An 18,565-nucleotide genomic window follows, 5' to 3' on the forward strand; every position below is an offset into this window, starting at 1 on the left:
AGAGAGAGAGATGGCAAATTTCAAATGAAAGACATTCAATATTGAGTTTCACTGAAAGAAACTGCTAAATCCTTGAAACTCTACTTGAAACGTAATGCTTAACTTTGGATTGCATGGAGTAGTTTCAACCAAACTCTGGTACAAATTTGATTTAATATCTGGGAACAAAAAAGAAATATTGTAGAGCAGGCCACTTTTTTATCAGCCACCACTGCCCAGTTACTTATTTATTCCAATCTTATAAAAAGACAGAGAAAGCAAAATAATATATATAATGACAATCAGCTTAGATTTTTACAGTTTTTAAAAATTATAACTTTAGTATACAAACAATGAAGCAAAATCGTTTATAAAAATCACTGTAACATTAATTTAACACAAAACTTGATTACATATAAGATTTTTTAATTTCCCCTTTTGATGTAAGAATAAATAAAATTTTGGGTGAATCCACTTTTCAGCAAGTAACATAAAGCTCGGAGAAACAGGGTGATCTCATATCCATTCCACGGTACTTATCAGACTGCCTATGTGATTCATTTACCATGATCAGGACTGCAAGTCTCACAGAAAACAGTGATACCTTCTCATTAACACTGCTCAGCACCTTCTTTAACACAGTGTTGTGCCACTGGCAAGTTTTGATGGATTAGGCACCGTAACAAAATAAATGGAGATTACTATATCTGGTAACAAGGCAACTATGTGACTGGTTATTTCACCAACGCCATCTTTTTAACTACAAGAATGACACTACATAGTAATAATATCAATTTTTGATAGATTTGGAAAACAGGAGGCTAGACTCCACACATTAACTCAATCACAGATGATTCTAGATTACAAAAACTGGATGTCAATTTTGTCTTGCCAGAAAACTCAGCAGTGAACTTATCTTCTCCAATCTCCAGTCCGTTGCTTGAGAGAATCAGTGTGTTCTCATCCCAAATATGTATTGACAGGTTTTGTTTTTAAGTCATCCTTTGCATGTGGCCTCACACACAAAAATATGTAAAAAACAAATGTTTAAAATAATATAATTTCTATAGAGTATTTATACTTAACTTTGGTTATTTAAAGTTCTTTTTTACACTACACTCAGATCTTACTATTTTTTATCCAATATATGGAGATAAAGATGTAACAAAGCAATGCAGAGTAATCAGCTAGTCTTTCTTATAAACAGTAGCTCCATTTCATTTGGCTAAGACAGCTTGGTGCATGAGAGCATCACAATAAATGAAAATTAAGAGAGAGGGTATCTTTTAGCACATTACATGTAAAATGTAAATGAAATTTTGCAACAATTTCTGTTGTTTTTAAAGCCACTGATACTTATTTCCATAATTCTTATTTAACAATTTGTGCATAATCAGAAAGTGGTTAAGTAGTGACCTCTTTATTCGTAGAAGAAAGTTTATATTTGAAAATTTAAAATTTCTAGTTTGTTCTTGTTTTTTTGTGTTTTCACACCATAATGATTCACAAATGTTTGGGAAGAAGTTTCACTGACAAGTTATTGGCTGAATATTTTCAATGGAAAGCTGTTCTATACAGTATCTCAATTGTTTAGGGCTTCAGTGGGACATTTTGCAAAAATTATACTAAGAAAGCAAACAATTTTAGAAATAGACCCTCTTATAGATATGTCACCTTGGGTTTATCAATCATTCTGGCTTTTCTTGTTTTGTGAAGTGACAGAAGAATGGACTTGCCGCCCCCCCCCCCCCCCCCACCACCCACCCCCCCTCCCAACCACAAAATATATGGCAGGTCGATAGACACACGAACAAACAAACACAAACATACACACAAAATTCAAGCTTTCGCAACAAACTGTTGCCTCATCAGGAAAGAGGGAAGGAGAGGGAAAGACGAAAGGAAGTGGGTTTTAAGGGAGAGGGTAAGGAGTCATTCCAATCCCGGGAGCGGAAAGACTTACCTTAGGGGGAAAAAAGGACAGGTATACACTCGCACACACGCACATATCCATCCACACATACAGACACAAGCAGACATATTTAAAGACGTAGAGAAAGACAGAGAAAGCAAAATAATATATGTAATGACAATCAGCTTAGATTTTTACAGTTTTTAAAAATTATAACTTTAGTATACAAACAATGAAGCAAAATCTTTTATAAAAATCACTGTAACATTAATTTAACACAAAACTTGATTACATATAAGATTTTTTAATTTCCCCTTTTGATGTAAGAATAAATAAAATTTTGGGTGAATCCACTTTTCAGCAAGTAACATAATTTTTCCCACGTGGAATGTTTCCCTCTATTTTTATATATATATATATATATATATATATATATATATATATATATATATATATATATATATATGTTTCCTTCCATTATATATATAAAAACAAAGATGAGGTGACTTACCGAACAAAAGCGCTGGCAGGTCGATAGACACACAAACACAAACATACACACAAAATTCAAGCTTTCGCAACAAACTGTTGCCTCATCAGGAAAGAGGGAAGGAGAGGGGAAGACGAAAGGAAGTGGGTTTTAAGGGAGAGGGTAAGGAGTCATTCCAATCCCGGGAGCGGAAAGACTTACCTTAGGGGGAAAAAAGGACAGGTATACACTTGCACACACGCACATATCCATCCACACATACAGACACAAGCAGACATATTTAAAGACCAGGCGGTAGTGCTGAAAGCGGCAAAAAAATTTTTTGGTTATGGTTTGGAAGTGGGTTACGTATTGTTGAGTATATATATAGGCGGGATAAAATAGTATAGCAGATTACGGTAAAAAGGAGAAGGTGAATACAAAGTGAAACTACTGGCAAAAACAGAAAGAGGAAAATAAGACGACAGAAAAGATTTCGAAATGGAACAGTGACAATAACAAACGTAATTGTTGGATTCAAATTAATGATATCAATATAATGGAAGGAAACATTCCACGTGGGAAAAATTATATATAAAAACAAAGATGAGGTGACTTACCGAACAAAAGCGCTGGCAGGTCGATAGACACACAAACAAACACAAACACACACAAAATTCAAGCTTTCGCCTCATCAGGAAAGTGGGAAGGAGAGGGGAAGACGAAAGGAAGTGGGTTTTAAGGGAGAGAGTAAGGAGTCATTCCAATCCCGGGAGCGGAAAGACTTACCTTAGGGGGAAAAAAGGACAGGTATACACTCGCACACACGCACATATCCATCCACACATACAGACACAAGCAGACATATTTAAAGACCAAATATCTTTAAATATGTCTGCTTGTGTCTGTATGTGTGGATGGATATGTGTGTGTGTGCGAGTGTATACCTGTCCTTTTTTCCCCCTAAGGTAAGTCTTTCCGCTCCCGGGATTGGAATGACTCCTTACTCTCTCCCTTAAAACCCACTTCCTTTCGTCTTCCCCTCTCCTTCCCTCTTTCCTGATGAGGCAACAGTCTGTTGCGAAAGCTTGAATTTTGTGTGTGTTTGTGTTTGTTTGTGTGTCTATCGACCTGCCAGCGCTTTTGTTCGGTAAGTCACCTCATCTTTGTTTTTTTATATATATATATATATATATATATATATATATATATATATATATATAATAGAGGGAAACATTCCACGTGGGAAAAATATATCTAAAAAGAAAGATGATGAAACTTACCAAACAAAAGCGCTGGCTGGTCGATAGACACACAAACAAACACAAACATACACACAAAATTCTAGCTTTCGCAACCAATGGTTGCCTCGTCAGGAAAGAGGGAAGGAGAAGGAAAGACAAAAGGATATGGGTTTTAAGGGAGAGGGTAAGGAGTCATTCCAATCCCGGGAGCGGAAAGACTTACCTTAGGGGGAAAAAAGGGAAAAAAGGACAGGTACACACTCGCACACACACACATATCCATCCACACATACACAGACACAAGCAGACATTTGTAAAGGCAAAGAGTTTGCCTTTACAAATGTCTGCTTGTGTCTGTGTATGTGTGGATGGATATGTGTGTGTGTGCGAGTGTATACCTGTCCTTTTTTCCCTTTTTTCCCCCTAAGGTAAGTCTTTCCGCTCCCGGGATTGGAATGACTCCTTACCCTCTCCCTTAAAACCCATATCCTTTTGTCTTTCCTTCTCCTTCCCTCTTTCCTGACGAGGCAACCATTGGTTGCGAAAGCTAGAATTTTGTGTGTATGTTTGTGTTTGTTTGTGTGTCTATCGACCTGCCAGCGCTTTTGTTTGGTAAGTTTCATCATCTTTCTTTTATATATATATATATATATATATATATATATATATATATATATATATATATATATATATATATATATATATATATATATATATATATATATATATATATATTAAATGGCACTACTGATCTAATGCTACCTTTGTTGTTCTTCATATTTATTAATTGCATACCACAAGATAAATTTGAACTTGGACCTCAGTACAGTACTTCTATGCATGCCACGAACTAAAAAGCTTCTCCATTTTAGCAATGTTAAAACTCTGCATAAATTAACTTTAAGAAAGTCTTATAAATGTAGTGGATACTGGAGGCAACAGAGCAGATAATTTCAGTAGTTCAATGTAACATCAAAACTAAATTTTAAAGTGAGATGAAGCTTACCTGACCATTTGAGATGGGGAAACAAGTTCTTTGTTTGCTGTAACAGATGTCAAGGCAGACTGTTGTTGAGAATGAAGAAGCTGTTGCTGTTGAAGATCAGGTCTACTACCTCCAACTTTCACAATCGTTACACCTCCACAAGTCTGATTAACCTGCGAACTTAAAATTGAACAAAAGTTTACAATTTATATGTTCAGTAACAACTATGTAATTTTTGGGAGCAACACTTACAATTTTATATTAATCTGAGTCTAATAAACAAACTGATTTCTGGGACACACCTTAAAAGAAATCTCATGTCTATAAAAATGAATAAATGAAACTGTGTGGTTCACTTGATACATCTCACTACACTGTAAATACAAAAGTAGGTGTTTAATTCCCTGTTGAAAGTATATTTTTCTGGATGAAACATGACTTTCCAACAATACTTTACTCATGTGAAAATGCCTAGACGCATGTGAATCAGATTTCATATTAAACAGTGTCACTGCACAAATGGCAGTGCAAGCTAGTGCACACACCGAATGAAGACAAAGAGAATTTCATTACCAATGGAATCATGTACAGTAAATATCAATATTCGATGTCCAGGCCCCTAGAACCATTGTTTATTTACAAACAATTCAATGAAGTGCAGTTTTATAGGGGTATATTTCATTTTGGTGCACTTAAATGTGTGATCCTGCCTCAAGTAGCCTTGTTCTAGTTGTTACCGAAAAACACTTTTGTTTATGTAAAAAAAATTAATTCAGCACGAATGATACTGAATAAACAAACAATAGTGAAAACTGTGTATAGAATAAATTTTAACCAAAAGTAAAACTGTAAGGACTGACAACATTAAAAATATCTAAAATGGTAACAACTACATCAAAGAAATAGCAATAGCTCCCTTATAGACTGCCACATTACTGACAAGGAATAGTTAAAAGGAAACACTGAAAAATCCAGAAAAGAATAATGACTCACTATAAAAAGGATAGACTGCTACTCACCATACAGTGGAAATGTTGAGCTGCAGACAGGCACTACAAAAAGACTGTTGGACAAGTACACTTTCAGACAAAAAGCCTTCTGTGTGTCTGGCCTCGACAGTCAGACACACTGGTCATGTGGTTGGGAGTTGTATCTGCTTGAATGTTTGTGTGTATGTGTTGTCTAATTCAGAAGAAGGCTCTTTGGCCAAAAGTTTACTTGTTTAGCAGTCTTTTTATTGTGCCTGTCGGCAATTCAACATTTCCACTATATGGTGCGTAGCAGTTTATCCTTTCTTAAAAGCAATCTCAGGAATTTACATGTAGGAAACAAGTATTTCTTTTATGCTGTTACAAGGAAGAAGACTATGACACCAATTCATACATTCATTCATTGTGGCCTGTAAATAATTTCAAAAAGAAGAACAAAATCAACAATGGAAACTCTATGATGGACTACAACAATATAAGGAAAAAGATGGATGGTTCCTGCTCCTTGATCATTAATAGTTCTGAGCTTGCAAGGAACAATATCAAGATAAACATCCAGTTAAGTGTGATAAGAACTTGGAAGCTCACGTACAGCCTAATTTGGAAAAACATTCCAAATACAGTTTCTAAACAGTATTGAAAGAACATATAAGTAGATGATTAAATGCTGGATTTTAAAATCAGGGGCATCATTACAGAAATTTGACCTACATTCAGAAGTTTTAACTCAACACAAATTGTTGAATGATTGTTGTCACTCTAGTGGCTGAGTGCAGTTAATTTTCCTATAGCTAGAACTTATGCTTACTAAAACATATTGTGCAACAAGAAGTGGATGTCAATGCTAGTAAACCTACGGGCATGTGGAGAAGATCAGGTTTTTGTTGAAATGTGGAAATATGCAAGTGACACTTCTTACACATGGCTCTAACAAAAATTTGGGTAACAGCTATCATCCACCCACTACACAAAAAGGGAGATAAGAGCAACCCAGACAACTACGTAGGCATCTCTCTCCTAGATTGCACATATAAAATTCTATCCAAGATCCTATATGAAAGAATCAAGGAGCAATTAGAACAGGAGTTAGGGGAATATCAGGGAGGTTTCAGACCATAGAGAAGCTGTGCAGAGCAGATAATTAGTTTAAAATTGATTATGGCGTACTACAAGAAACGGAACAAACCTCTGGCAATAACATTTGTAGATTTTAAGAGGGCATATGACTGTCTCCACAGACCTTCAGTAATAAAAATTTTAAGAAATCTAGGACTCCATCCAAAACTAATTAAAATAATACAACTCACTCTAACCAACACCAAATCAAAAGTGAAGTTTAGAGGAGAAATTTCGGAACCATTCTTAATAAAAACAGGCTTAAGACAAGGTGACTGCCTATCACCATTACTTTTCAACTGTGCACTGGAATACATAATGAGAGAATGGTACAAGGACAATCCAAAGAGGATAAGAATTGGAAGTGCAAAAGATGATACTAGCTTAAACTGCTTGGGATTCACTGATGATCTTGCTCTCCTAGCCAACACCGTTCAAGAAGCCAGGCAACAAGTGAAATCACTACAAGAAATAGCAGAGAAAGTAGGCCTTAGAATATAATTTGAAAAAAACGGAGATTATGCTAACTGATCCACCACTTGCAAACAAAATTACAATAGGAGAACAGGAGATCAAAATTGTTGATAAATTTAAATATTTAGGCGAAATAATAACATAAAATCTAAATGAGAAGCCATCATGGCAAAATAGAATAAAAAAACTGAACTATGCAAATTACATTACCAAAACTACATACAACAAAAAAACCTATCTATAGATGCAAAATTAAAACACTATAAAACAGTTACACAACCAGAAATAACATATGCAGCTGAAACTATCTTCAAAACAACTAATACAGCAGAAATTGACAGAATACTAAAAATAGAAAGAAGAATAATTAGGACATGTATAAATAAACAGTATAAAATAAATGGACATTGGAGAATAGCATCAAATGAAACAGTATATAAGAAAATAGAACCAGTCATGAGCACAATCAGGAAGAAACGCATCTCATTCTTTGGACATCTGATGAGAACTCCAGAAAACAGAATTAGTAAAAAAATAATACAAAAATTGTGGAATAGCAAGAGCAACATTAAATGGATCACAGAAATTAAGGAAGATATAAAAGAACTTCAAATTACAGTAGATGACCTAAAAAACAAGACAGAGAAAACCAGAATACTGCAAGACCCGCAAGCCAGACTACAAATGAAAATCAATAAAAGGAGTACAGGAAGAGTTGTCTCAGATGAAGAAAGAAAGAAAATATCTGAAAGAATGAAGAAATATTGGGCAGACAGAAGAGCAAAACACCTTTCATATAAGAATAGCCTCTAATAATTATATTACCTAAATATATTAAGTTATTGTCGAACCAAATTGTATCCATGAGTAACAACTTGTTTAGAACTTTGTATTTTTGACTACAGTGGTCCAATGAAAGCCATAAAATAAATAATAATAAATAAATAATAAAACCTACAGGATAGTGCATTTGTTCATTGATCAATTTTTGCTCCCATAACAATTTAGAACTTAACTGTGACATTTAGAACAGAAAATGCAAGAAACAATTTATCTGGTGTTTGGGGACTGGGTCAACAATGAACTGCAATAAGGTCCATGAGCATTTGATCTCTTAATAAAGCCTAACAGTTGACGCCCTGCTTGCATAATGCAGTTACGTGTTGTTCTTCACTACAAATTGCTCTTTGGAAGAGGCACCCAGCACATCTGTGTCAAATAAAACAACTGGATCAGTACTGATATGAGACACAATACTGTAAATGACAGGGATTGTACCAAGAACTATGCAGTGGGTAAGTTTTTCTACCAGCATGAGTTCTATACCTTGTTGACTTGCTACGAGATTGCTAGCCACTGTCTGAAATGATACTATATAAACACCATTGTTTGACTGCTCCCTGGATGAACAAAATGGGCTATGCTGTAAAGTATACCACATTTTATTAAATCGCATGTTGCCCTGCAGTTATTTTCTGGTGGTTTCAGCAAATTAAAATGCTTAAAACATCCTCAAAGGATGAATCTGTCAATATCAGTGCATATTTTACATAATTTCCCTATGTGAGGCTAACTAAAACACAGTATGAAGTTTGGCATTTTTGCTACATAAAATAAAATCTGCAGCTAAGGAAACCACAATAAAAATGTCTGTAAATGTTGCTATGTACACTGTGAAATTGCAGCCAAGAAGTCACAGAATGGGTCTGGGTGAAGAAATATGTGTGAAGTTTTTCACAATTTGTTGGATGGTACATCTATGGGGTTAACCAATGGTGCTAGTTTATGAAGACATGATTTCTGGTTCATTCTGAGAGAGGGAAAATAGTTTTTCAACTAGCTTCGTCCATTAGCTTAAAAATGTAGGAAGATCAATCTTCTTTCGGAAAACAAATGGCAGGAATGTTAAGGGTAGGGGCTGCAAAATTATAGTTAGGATTCTTAGTTTTGTTGCTGAAGCTGGTGGGTTTGTATTAGTTGTTCCAGTCATAGTTTCACAGTTTCCAGGTCCATACTGGATGTTGACTTTCTCACTACAATATAGCCCCTGTGATTTGTACTCCCTAACAGTGGTGAAATTCATACTACCATGTTTCCAACGTAGAGACTTAGCTCCCATTCATTCAGTAAACCACGACATGTGAAACACAAAATACTGTGTCCATGTAGCACAAAATATTAAACAAAAATGTGATCACCTCTTATGTTGCAAGAACGTCCATAGAGGAAGAAATGACTGTCAGCAGCATGGCAAACAATGATTAATTGAAGGTTCAGAAATCAAATCTGCATACCATAATATCATCATAAACAGAGCTACCTGAGAAAAATTCCATACTGCATAAAGATCACAACTTAAGTACAAATTCTGTGCATTTTAGCCACACTTCTTTGGCTACGATGTCACGGGCTCCACCCAATGTACTCAATGGCTACACCTGCTGCCCAGTACTCTCTGTATCAGAAAGGTCAGTATTGATTCAATCTCTGAATTGCTATGGGAGACCTGCAGGCCAACACTCACCAGTGTCAACAATGCCCCAGGCAGTACTTTCCCTGGGTAAAAACTATATTTCCAAGTGTGTCTAGAAAGCATAAAAAGTTCCTTTTCAGATAATTACAAGGGGCAGTGAAATGAAAATGAGACAGAGTATATAACAAGCATGGTGTGGATGTTGATAACGCAGGTAGGTGTGTGTACAGAAGTGCCATTTATTAGGAATCAGCAAGGAACAGCACCAAAGTTCATCACAGTGTTACTTGTCTGTGAGATGTGCTCAACATGAAGTCAGCAACTATGGAGGCTGGGAAAAAGATAAAGTGAGGTGAATTGCAGTTTTTAACTGTGGGCAGAGTGTCAGGAGTGAAATATGTGCCTGAATGTCTGCTGTGTATGATGAACTCAATATGTCATGTGAACATGTGTTTGCAAGGAATAAATGATTTCGAGAAAGTTAGATGTCCCTGAAAGAAAGCAGTTAGCCAGAACAGGATCATCACATCATTACCCCTTCTGTAATTACTGCAGTGGATGCTGCTGTCAGAAATGACCAATGGCAGGTGGTGAAAGACATTTGGGTCATGTTGGGCATCAGTCACAATACCGCTCATGCCATCATGACAGAGCATTTGAAGTTCTGGAAAATCTGTGCTGGGTTCGCTACAGCCTGACAAGAGCAGAAGTTGAATAGAGTGTTGACATCACTGCAGCACCTCAAACTGTATCACGATGAAGAAGATTGTTTCCTGTCCAGTATTGTCACAGGAAACGAAACATGGTGTCACCATTATCAGCTTTAGAGCAAGTATCAGAGCCAACAATGGAAACAAATGGGCTCATCTCCACCACAAAAATCCAAAGTCATGTGCAAGCCAGCTCTGGGAATGTCATGGTGAGCGTTTTCTTTGAGTGCAGTGGCCTGCTGCTCATTGACTTTCTGGAACACAGCACCACAATTAACGAACAGTGGTACATGGACACTTTGTAAAAATTGAAGTACGTACGCCAACAAGTATAAATGCTCAAGAATGATGACGGATGACATCATTCTGTTGCAGGATAATGCCCGCCCACATGGTGCCAAGGTTGTTCCAACTACACTGCAGCAGTTTTGCTGGAAAGCCCTTACATATCCTCCATCTAGTCCTGATCTCTCATTGTGTGTTTTTCATATTTTAGGAGCCCTGAGGAAAGACATTCATTGCTGTCTATTTACTTCAGATAAAGAGGTGTATGGCTGGGTAGTGTCTTGCTTCCATAGGCAGTTGCAAATATTTTTCCACGAAGGCACTGACCATCTTGTCTCACAGAGTGATCAATGTATTAACAATTATGGCATTTAATTTTGAAGTACACGTGGTTATAATTAAACTTTCGCTGCCTGAGCAAGTGAAGATGAAAAACTATTTACCGTATAGGTACCAAACTTTACAGGAATGATGTTCAGACTGTGTGCTGCAGGATTTTCATTGTTATTAGCATTAGTGTCACGACTTGCTCTTCGGCCTGGGTACGGGTACAGCAATGTAGGATTGAAACACAAGTATCAGTGTGCATTACAGTTGCAGAGAGTCAACTTGGGTCTCGACAAGGTGAGCATGGCTTTGCTCATAGAGCCGTTTTATCAAAACAACAGTGATAATGCTTCTGCTCTTCCTGGGTATCGGCACATTAAAGGAATATTGAGAGGTCCTCTTCCTACACAGGGGAGAACCTGAATCATAAGTTCAAATTAGCTGGTGATTTGGGAATTACTCCTGGGAGAGCCAGATAGCCACCTGTGCCATAAATTGTTGAAGAAATTTCTGTTGCTACGGCTTAGAATACTGTATGCAATGTTTAATCTTCAAAAAGTGCATGAGAGGCATCACAATAGCTGAACATCACATGGTCTAACACTTAAAAAGTTCGGCAAACAATTGTGAAATTGCTAAGCGTACAAACTTCAGGGCTGTCGTGGATGCAGATGGTCATCACAATGAGTAAATACTTTAGTCTCTCACAAGATGTCAGCAATCAGGATGCCCATGAACTCAGGTGATACTTAGGGCAATAGTAGAAAGTGATGAATAGGAACCGTCTGTTGACAAACAACCTGGGAAATCTGAGTGTCATTTGTAAAAACCTGTTGAGTTTATGACGCAGCCAACATATTTAGCAACTTGAAGTACTTCAATAAGACTAGGACCAGATTTAGCTACAGCTTTTGTGGCAACCTCCATGTTAGAGGTAATGCACACAATCACATCTTGAATCAATGATTCTGTGTAGCAGACTTTACAGTTCTGACAAGCGAAATTTTACTTGCGTATGAGACCCTGCAAGTCAGCTGCCTAAGCTGCATACAATTGTTTATGACACTGATTTAACTGTAGCCTAGCTGCAACAAGGTGTGTCTGCTGACCATAGTATTCAATTAACAGAGTACAGAGATCACTGAAAGACAATTCACTTGGGCCCGAGAGTAGTTTCAATTTTTGTACCACTTCGTATAAAGGACTACTAGAAGACAAAAGGATTCTGCTGCCTACCAGAAATGTAACAAGCAAAACAATGGTGTTCAAAATGACAGAGATAGTTCCCAGCTCCTCAATGACATTTCGAATACAGCGAATGGCAATGGGGTCATAGCCACAGCCACCAACTGATGCGTTTGTTCTTGCTGAGACATGAGCTGGGGAAGAGCAGACTGCTGCTCTTTGTGTCATTGCTCTTGAGCTGCAAATTGCTGCTCCTCTGGCTGCTGCTGCTGCTGCTGTTGCAGTGACAGCAGTTGTTGCCAAAGTTCCATAACTTAAGAATACTAACACAGGAACCAGAAACAAATGCATCACGTGAACGTGTGATCGAGTCTCTGGTGGTGCCAGACAGATGCTAACTGTAGTGTCTCAGATCTGCCGTCTATATCTTCCAGGCACCCTCCTGGTTTACTCTTGTACTCTTTGGAGTTCATAAATCCCTTATTGTGCTCTTTAACTATGCACTACACTTTTGCCCTCATTGCCCAAATGGCTACTTAGTTCCCTCCTAAGGTCTGGTTTTCAACCTTCACAACGCCACTAGCCTATCCTCGATCACAGTGCAGCATCTTTCATTCCAGCAGAGCACAGGCTGCCTCTTAGCATAGTCTGATGTCTTTGTTATGGATGTCTCAGTGGCATGGAGGAGCATACTTACAATATGACACACCTAGTATTGAACACAGTTCATGAGTCTGAATCTCACTAACTGGTTATATAATGTCCAGTTCTTCCTGCTGAGTGCCCGTGATGATTTCATTTTGGGGTCTCTTCTGTCTGTAAAGTGTATCCAGACAGGGAAGTGTTCACTTGAGTGAAGATCACAGTCAATTTCCCAGTCTGCATTATGTGCAAGGGCAGGTGAATAGAAGGAAAAATCAACAGCTGTGAATGTATTGCTTGACCTCTGTTCAGAACATAGATGTCTCCTGATAAATGATACACTCCAGAACTCAACCCCTGAGGCAGATGATGTGGGAACCACAAAGCATGTTGTTGTTGTTGTTGTTGTTGGGGTCTTCAGTCCTGAGACTGGTTTGATGCAGCTCTCCATGCTACTGTATCCTGTGCAAGCTTCTTCATCTCCCAGTACCTACTGCAACCTACATCCTTCTGAATCTGCTTAGTGTATTGATCTCTTGGTCTCCCTCTACGATTTTTACCCTCCACGCTGCCCTCCAATGCTAAATTTGTGATCCTTTGATGCCTCAAAACATGTCCTACCCACCGATCCCTTCTTCTGGTCAAGTTGTGCCACAAACTTCTCTTCTCCCCGATCCTATTCAATACTTCCTCATTAGTTATGTGGTCTACCCACCTTATCTTCAGCATTCTTCTGTAGCACCACATTTCGAAAGCTTCTATTCTCTTCTTGTCCAAACTGGTTATCGTCCATGTTTCACTTCCATACATGGCTACACTCCATACAAATACTTTCAGAAACGACTTCCTGACACTTAAATCTATACTCGATGTTAACAAATTTCTCTTCTTCAGAAACGATTTCCTTGCCATTGCCAGTCTACATTTTATATCCTCTCTACTTCGACCATCATCAGTTATTTTGCTCCCCAAATAGCAAAACTCCTTTACTACTTTAAGTGTCTCATTTCCTAATCTAATACCCTCAACATCACCCGACTTAATTCGACTACATTCCATTATCCTCGTTTTGCTTTTGTTGATGTTCATCTTATATCCTCCCTTCAAGACACCATCCATTCCGTTCAACTGCTCTTCCAAGTCCTTTGCTGTCTCTGACAGAATTACAATGTCATCGGCGAACCTCAAAGTTTTTACTTCTTCTCCATGAATTTTAATACCTACTCCAAATTTTTCTTTTGTTTCCTTTACTGCTTGCTCAATATACAGATTGAATAACATCGGGGAGAGGCTACAACCCTGTCTCACTCCTTTCCCAACCACTGCTTCTCTTTCATGCCCCTCGACTCTTATAACTGCCATCTGGTTTCTGTACAAATTGTAAATAGCCTTTCGCTCCCTGTATTTTACCCCTGCCACCTTCAGAATTTGAAAGAGAGTATTCCAGTTAACGTTGTCAAAAGCTTTCTCTAAGTCTACAAATGCTAGAAACGTAGGTTTGCCTTTTCTTAATCTTTCTTCTAAGATAAGTCGTAAGGTTAGTATTGCCTCATGTGTTCCAACATTTCTACGGAATCCAAACTGATCTTCCCCGAGGTCCTCTTCTACCAGTTTTTCCATTCGTCTGTAAAGAATTCGCGTTAGTATGTTGCAGCTGTGGCTTATGAAACAGATAGTTTGGTAATTTTCACATCTGTCAACACCTGCTTTCTTTGGGATTGGAATTATTATATTCTTCTTGAAGTCTGTGGGTATTTCGCCTGTCTCATACATCTTGCTCACCAGATGGTAGAGTTATGTCATGACTGGCTCTCCCAAGGCCATCAGTAGCTCTAATGGAATGTTGTCTACTCCCGGGGCCTTGTTTCGTCTCAGGTCTTTCAGCGCTCTGTCAAACTCTTCACGCAGTATCTTATCTCCCATTTCATCTTCATCTACATCCTCTTCCATTTCCATAATATTGTCCTCAAGTACATCGCCCTTGTATAAACCCTCTATATACTCCTTCCACCTTTCTGCCTTCCCTTCTTTGCTTAGAACTGGGTTGCCATCAGAGCTCTTGATATTCATACAAGTGGTTCTCTTCTCTCCAAAGGTCTCTTTAATTTTCCTGTAGGCAGTATCTATCTTACCCCTAGTGAGACAAGCCTCTACATCCTTACATTTGTCCTCTAGCCATTCCTGCTTAGCCATTTTGCACTTCCTGTCGATCTCATTTTTGAGACGTTTGTATTCCTTTTTGCCTGCTTCATTTACTGCATTTTTATATTTTCTCCTTTCATCAATTAAATTCAATATTTCTTCTGTTACCCAAGGATTTCTATTAGCCCTCGTCTTTTTACCTACTTGATCCTCTGCTGCCTTCACTACTTCATCCCTCAGAGCTACCCATTCTTCTTCTACTGTATTTCTTTCCCCCATTCCTGTCAATTGTTCCCTTATGCTCTCCCTGAAACTCTCTACAACCTCTGGTTCTTTCAGTTTATCCAGGTCCCATCTCCTTAAATTCCCGCCTTTTTTCAGTTTCTTCAGTTTCAATCTGCAGTTCATAACCAATGGATTGTGGTCAGAATCCACACCTGCCCCTGGAAATGTCTTACAATTTAAAACCTGGTTCCTAAATCTCTGTCTTACCATTATGTAATCTATCTGATACCTTTTAGTATCTCCAGGATTCTTCCAGGTATACAACCTTCTTTCATGATTCTTGAACCAAGTGTTAGCTATGATTAAGTTATGCTCTGTGTAAAATTCTACAAGGCGGCTTCCTCTTTCATTTCTTCCCCCCAATCCATATCCACCTACTATGTTTCCTTCTCTCCCTTTTCCTACTGACGAATTCCAGTCACCCATGACTATTAAATTTTCATCTCCCTTCACTACCTGAATAATTTCTTTTATCTCGTCATACATTTCATCAATTTCTTCATCATCTGCAGAGCCAGTTGGCATATAAACTTGTACTACTGTAGTAGGCATGGGCTTTGTGTCTATCTTGGCCACAATAATGCGTTCACTATGCTGTTTGTAGTAGCTAACCCGCACTCCTATTTTTTTATTCATTATTAAACCTACTCCTGCATTACCCCTATTTGATTTTGTATTTATAACCCTGTAATCACCTGACCAAAAGTCTTGTTCCTCCTGCCACCGAACTTCACTAATTCCCACTATATCTAACTTTAACCTATCCATTTCCCTTTTTAAATTTTCTAACCTACCTGCACGATTAAGGGATCTGACATTCCACGCTCCGATCCATAGAATGCCAGTTTTCTTTCTCCTGATAACGACGTCCTCTTGAGTAGTCCCCGCCTGGAGATCCGGATGGGGGACTATTTTACCTCCGGAATATTTTACCCAAGAGGACACCATCATCATTTAATCATACAGTAAAGCTGCATGTCCTCGAGAATAATTACGGCTGTAGTTTCCCCTTGCTTTCAGCCGTTCGCAGTACCAGCACAGCAAGGCCGTTTTGGTTAATGTTACAAGGCCAGATCAGTCAATCATCCAGACTGTTGCCCCTGCAACTACTGAAAAGGCTGTTGCCCCTCTTCAGGAACCACATGTTTGTCTGGCCTCTCAACAGATACCCCTCCGTTGTGGTTGCACCTACGGTACGGCCCTCTGTATCGCTGAGGCACGCAAGCCTCCCCACCAACGGCAAGGTCCATGGTTCATGGTGGGAGGTGGCTCCCCGGTGGGGAATCGAACCCCGGTCTCCCGCGTGACAGGCGGGGATACTGACCACTATACTACCGAGGAACAAAGCATGTAATGTGTGTTAAAATCACCAACAAGAAAGAAAGGCCTCGGCAGTTCATTAATTATGTTCACAAGAGTCTCTTTATTAGATGGGAACTGCATTGAGAATATGATGTTTTTCAGCAATGCATGTGTGACAGTCAAGGCCAGCAAGCTGGAGCTGAATAGGACAGGTGAGATGTGGAAGAAGTTACTATTCAATAATGCCATCTCACTGGTAGCTCTGTTAGCAGGAAAGTCATCTTTAAGTGGAGAGAGTAAGTTCCTAGCAAGGATGCTTCAGTGGTTTGCAACAGTATCTTCTGTAGACGTAGGCAAAGTAGCTTTGTCACGCTAAGAGTTTTAGTTCCTCCAAACAAGTTCTCAATCTGTTCTCATTCCACATTAAGGGAGCTGATTTCAGTAGGATTTTCTTATCGCCTTTCTCTCTGCAGTGGTACCATTTGGGAGAAGTCAGGGTGGAAAAGTAATTGGGGTACTTGGTTCCTCCATGGCTACACTGATGTTTACAACATCGCCATTGCCACCAAAAAGCAACTGACAGTTTTTATCCAAATTCCTTTGGCTTTGGTTGGCTTTTTGCTGAATTTTTTTTTTCTTTACTGTAGGTGGTGCTGTTTGTATGGGTAAGCATACTGACTTTTAGCTCCTTGATGGTGAATATTTTTGTTTGGAAGACTTAATGGATTAAGAACATTTGACAGTTCAGAGGAAGTTGTCCCTTCACAAGAGCAGCTTCAAGTACATTATATGATACCTATTGGGGGCATTAATACGGAATTTGTAGTCCTTTCACCCTTATGATGGCTTGAACTATGCTGGGGACACTTTCAATGAAGTGTCTGAATGTCTGTAGATGAATGGTAGCCCATTCTTCCTCAAGAGCTGAAGCCAGGGAAAGTAGCGGGTGCTGGTGCTGGAGTGAAGTTGTTGAAGTAACTAATTGGGTTCAGGTCAGGACTCCAGCCAGTCCATTTCAGGAATGTTATTGTCCACAAACTGTTGCTTGACAGATTCTGATTTATAACAGGGTACACTGTCATGCTATTAAAACAATTAACCATCTCTGAATTGTTCCTCTACTGTACACAACACACAATGCTGTAAAATTTGTTCATATTCTTCTGATTTTAGCATTTTTTAAGAGTAATATGGGCACACCTTAACCACAAAAAAAAACCAATACCATAACACCACCTCCTCCATACTTCACTGTTGCTACTACCCATGATGGTAGGTAATGCTCTCTAGGCTTTTCCCAAATCCAAACCCTTCCATCAGATTGCCACAGGACGTAGTATGATTGGCGACTCCAAATCACTCATTTCCAATGACCCACTGTCCAGACACATTGCTCTTTACAGCACCTCAAGCTAAGCTTAACACTGACTACAAAAATTTGTGGCAGTCTTGCATGACCAAGTAAGTGAGTGCAAAATTCGAGCTTGGTCAAGTACAGCCTAATGGAATAGAGTGCCTGCACTAGTTATTGTGGTAGAGTATGGAAGCTATGACCAAATTTTAGGTAATGTTTTGACTCCAAAAATTTTAATAGTGTCTTTATCCATGCAAGACTACATCCCACACAGGCTTCTCATTTGTGGTTTGTTTGTAACCATTATGTATGAAGAAGCCAGTGCAGTAAGTAGTAATACTGAAACTAATATGTACATGTCAAAGAAACAGGAGGGTCTAAAAAACACATGGAATAAATTTCCCTTTGTTGTAGATGAAAACAGAGAGTCTACTGTGTGTGTATCACACATAATATGGTGTACATTACTGTTTTTTCCAGTTGGCAATGACTCATTCATCAAAGAACACAGTTGTAAGAAATCCCACACTGCCACAGCTCCTTCAAGAATATTGAGAGTAATAAAAAAAATAGTACAACAGAAAAGTCAGTGCTGATGTTTGCTTATGATAAGAGACCTTTTAATGTTGTTTCTGATGAAGGTTTCAAATAACTAAGCCAAGAATTAATTCATCTAGGCGCATGTTATCGTT

At 38.4% G+C, this 18,565-nt stretch overlaps 1 protein-coding gene and 1 non-coding gene across 5 annotated transcripts in view; both read right to left on the reverse strand.

Moving 5' to 3' along the window:
• LOC126475141 (protein melted) overlaps positions 1 to 18,565 on the reverse strand; it is a 268,693-nt gene that overhangs the window by 174,492 nt on the left and 75,636 nt on the right. For all 4 annotated transcript variants that reach the window (XM_050102749.1, XM_050102748.1, XM_050102750.1 and 1 more), the window contains one exon: positions 4,611 to 4,769. In XM_050102749.1, the coding sequence (XP_049958706.1) occupies positions 4,611 to 4,769 (159 nt within the window). The remainder of the gene's footprint in view (positions 1 to 4,610; positions 4,770 to 18,565) is intronic.
• On the reverse strand, positions 16,487 to 16,558 carry Trnad-guc (transfer RNA aspartic acid (anticodon GUC)). Its single transcript has one exon. It is a non-coding gene; the product is annotated as a tRNA-Asp (tRNA).

The sequence above is a fragment of the Schistocerca serialis genome, chromosome 4, assembly GCF_023864345.2.
Source record: "Schistocerca serialis cubense isolate TAMUIC-IGC-003099 chromosome 4, iqSchSeri2.2, whole genome shotgun sequence".
Classification (NCBI taxonomy): Eukaryota; Metazoa; Arthropoda; class Insecta; order Orthoptera; family Acrididae; genus Schistocerca; species Schistocerca serialis.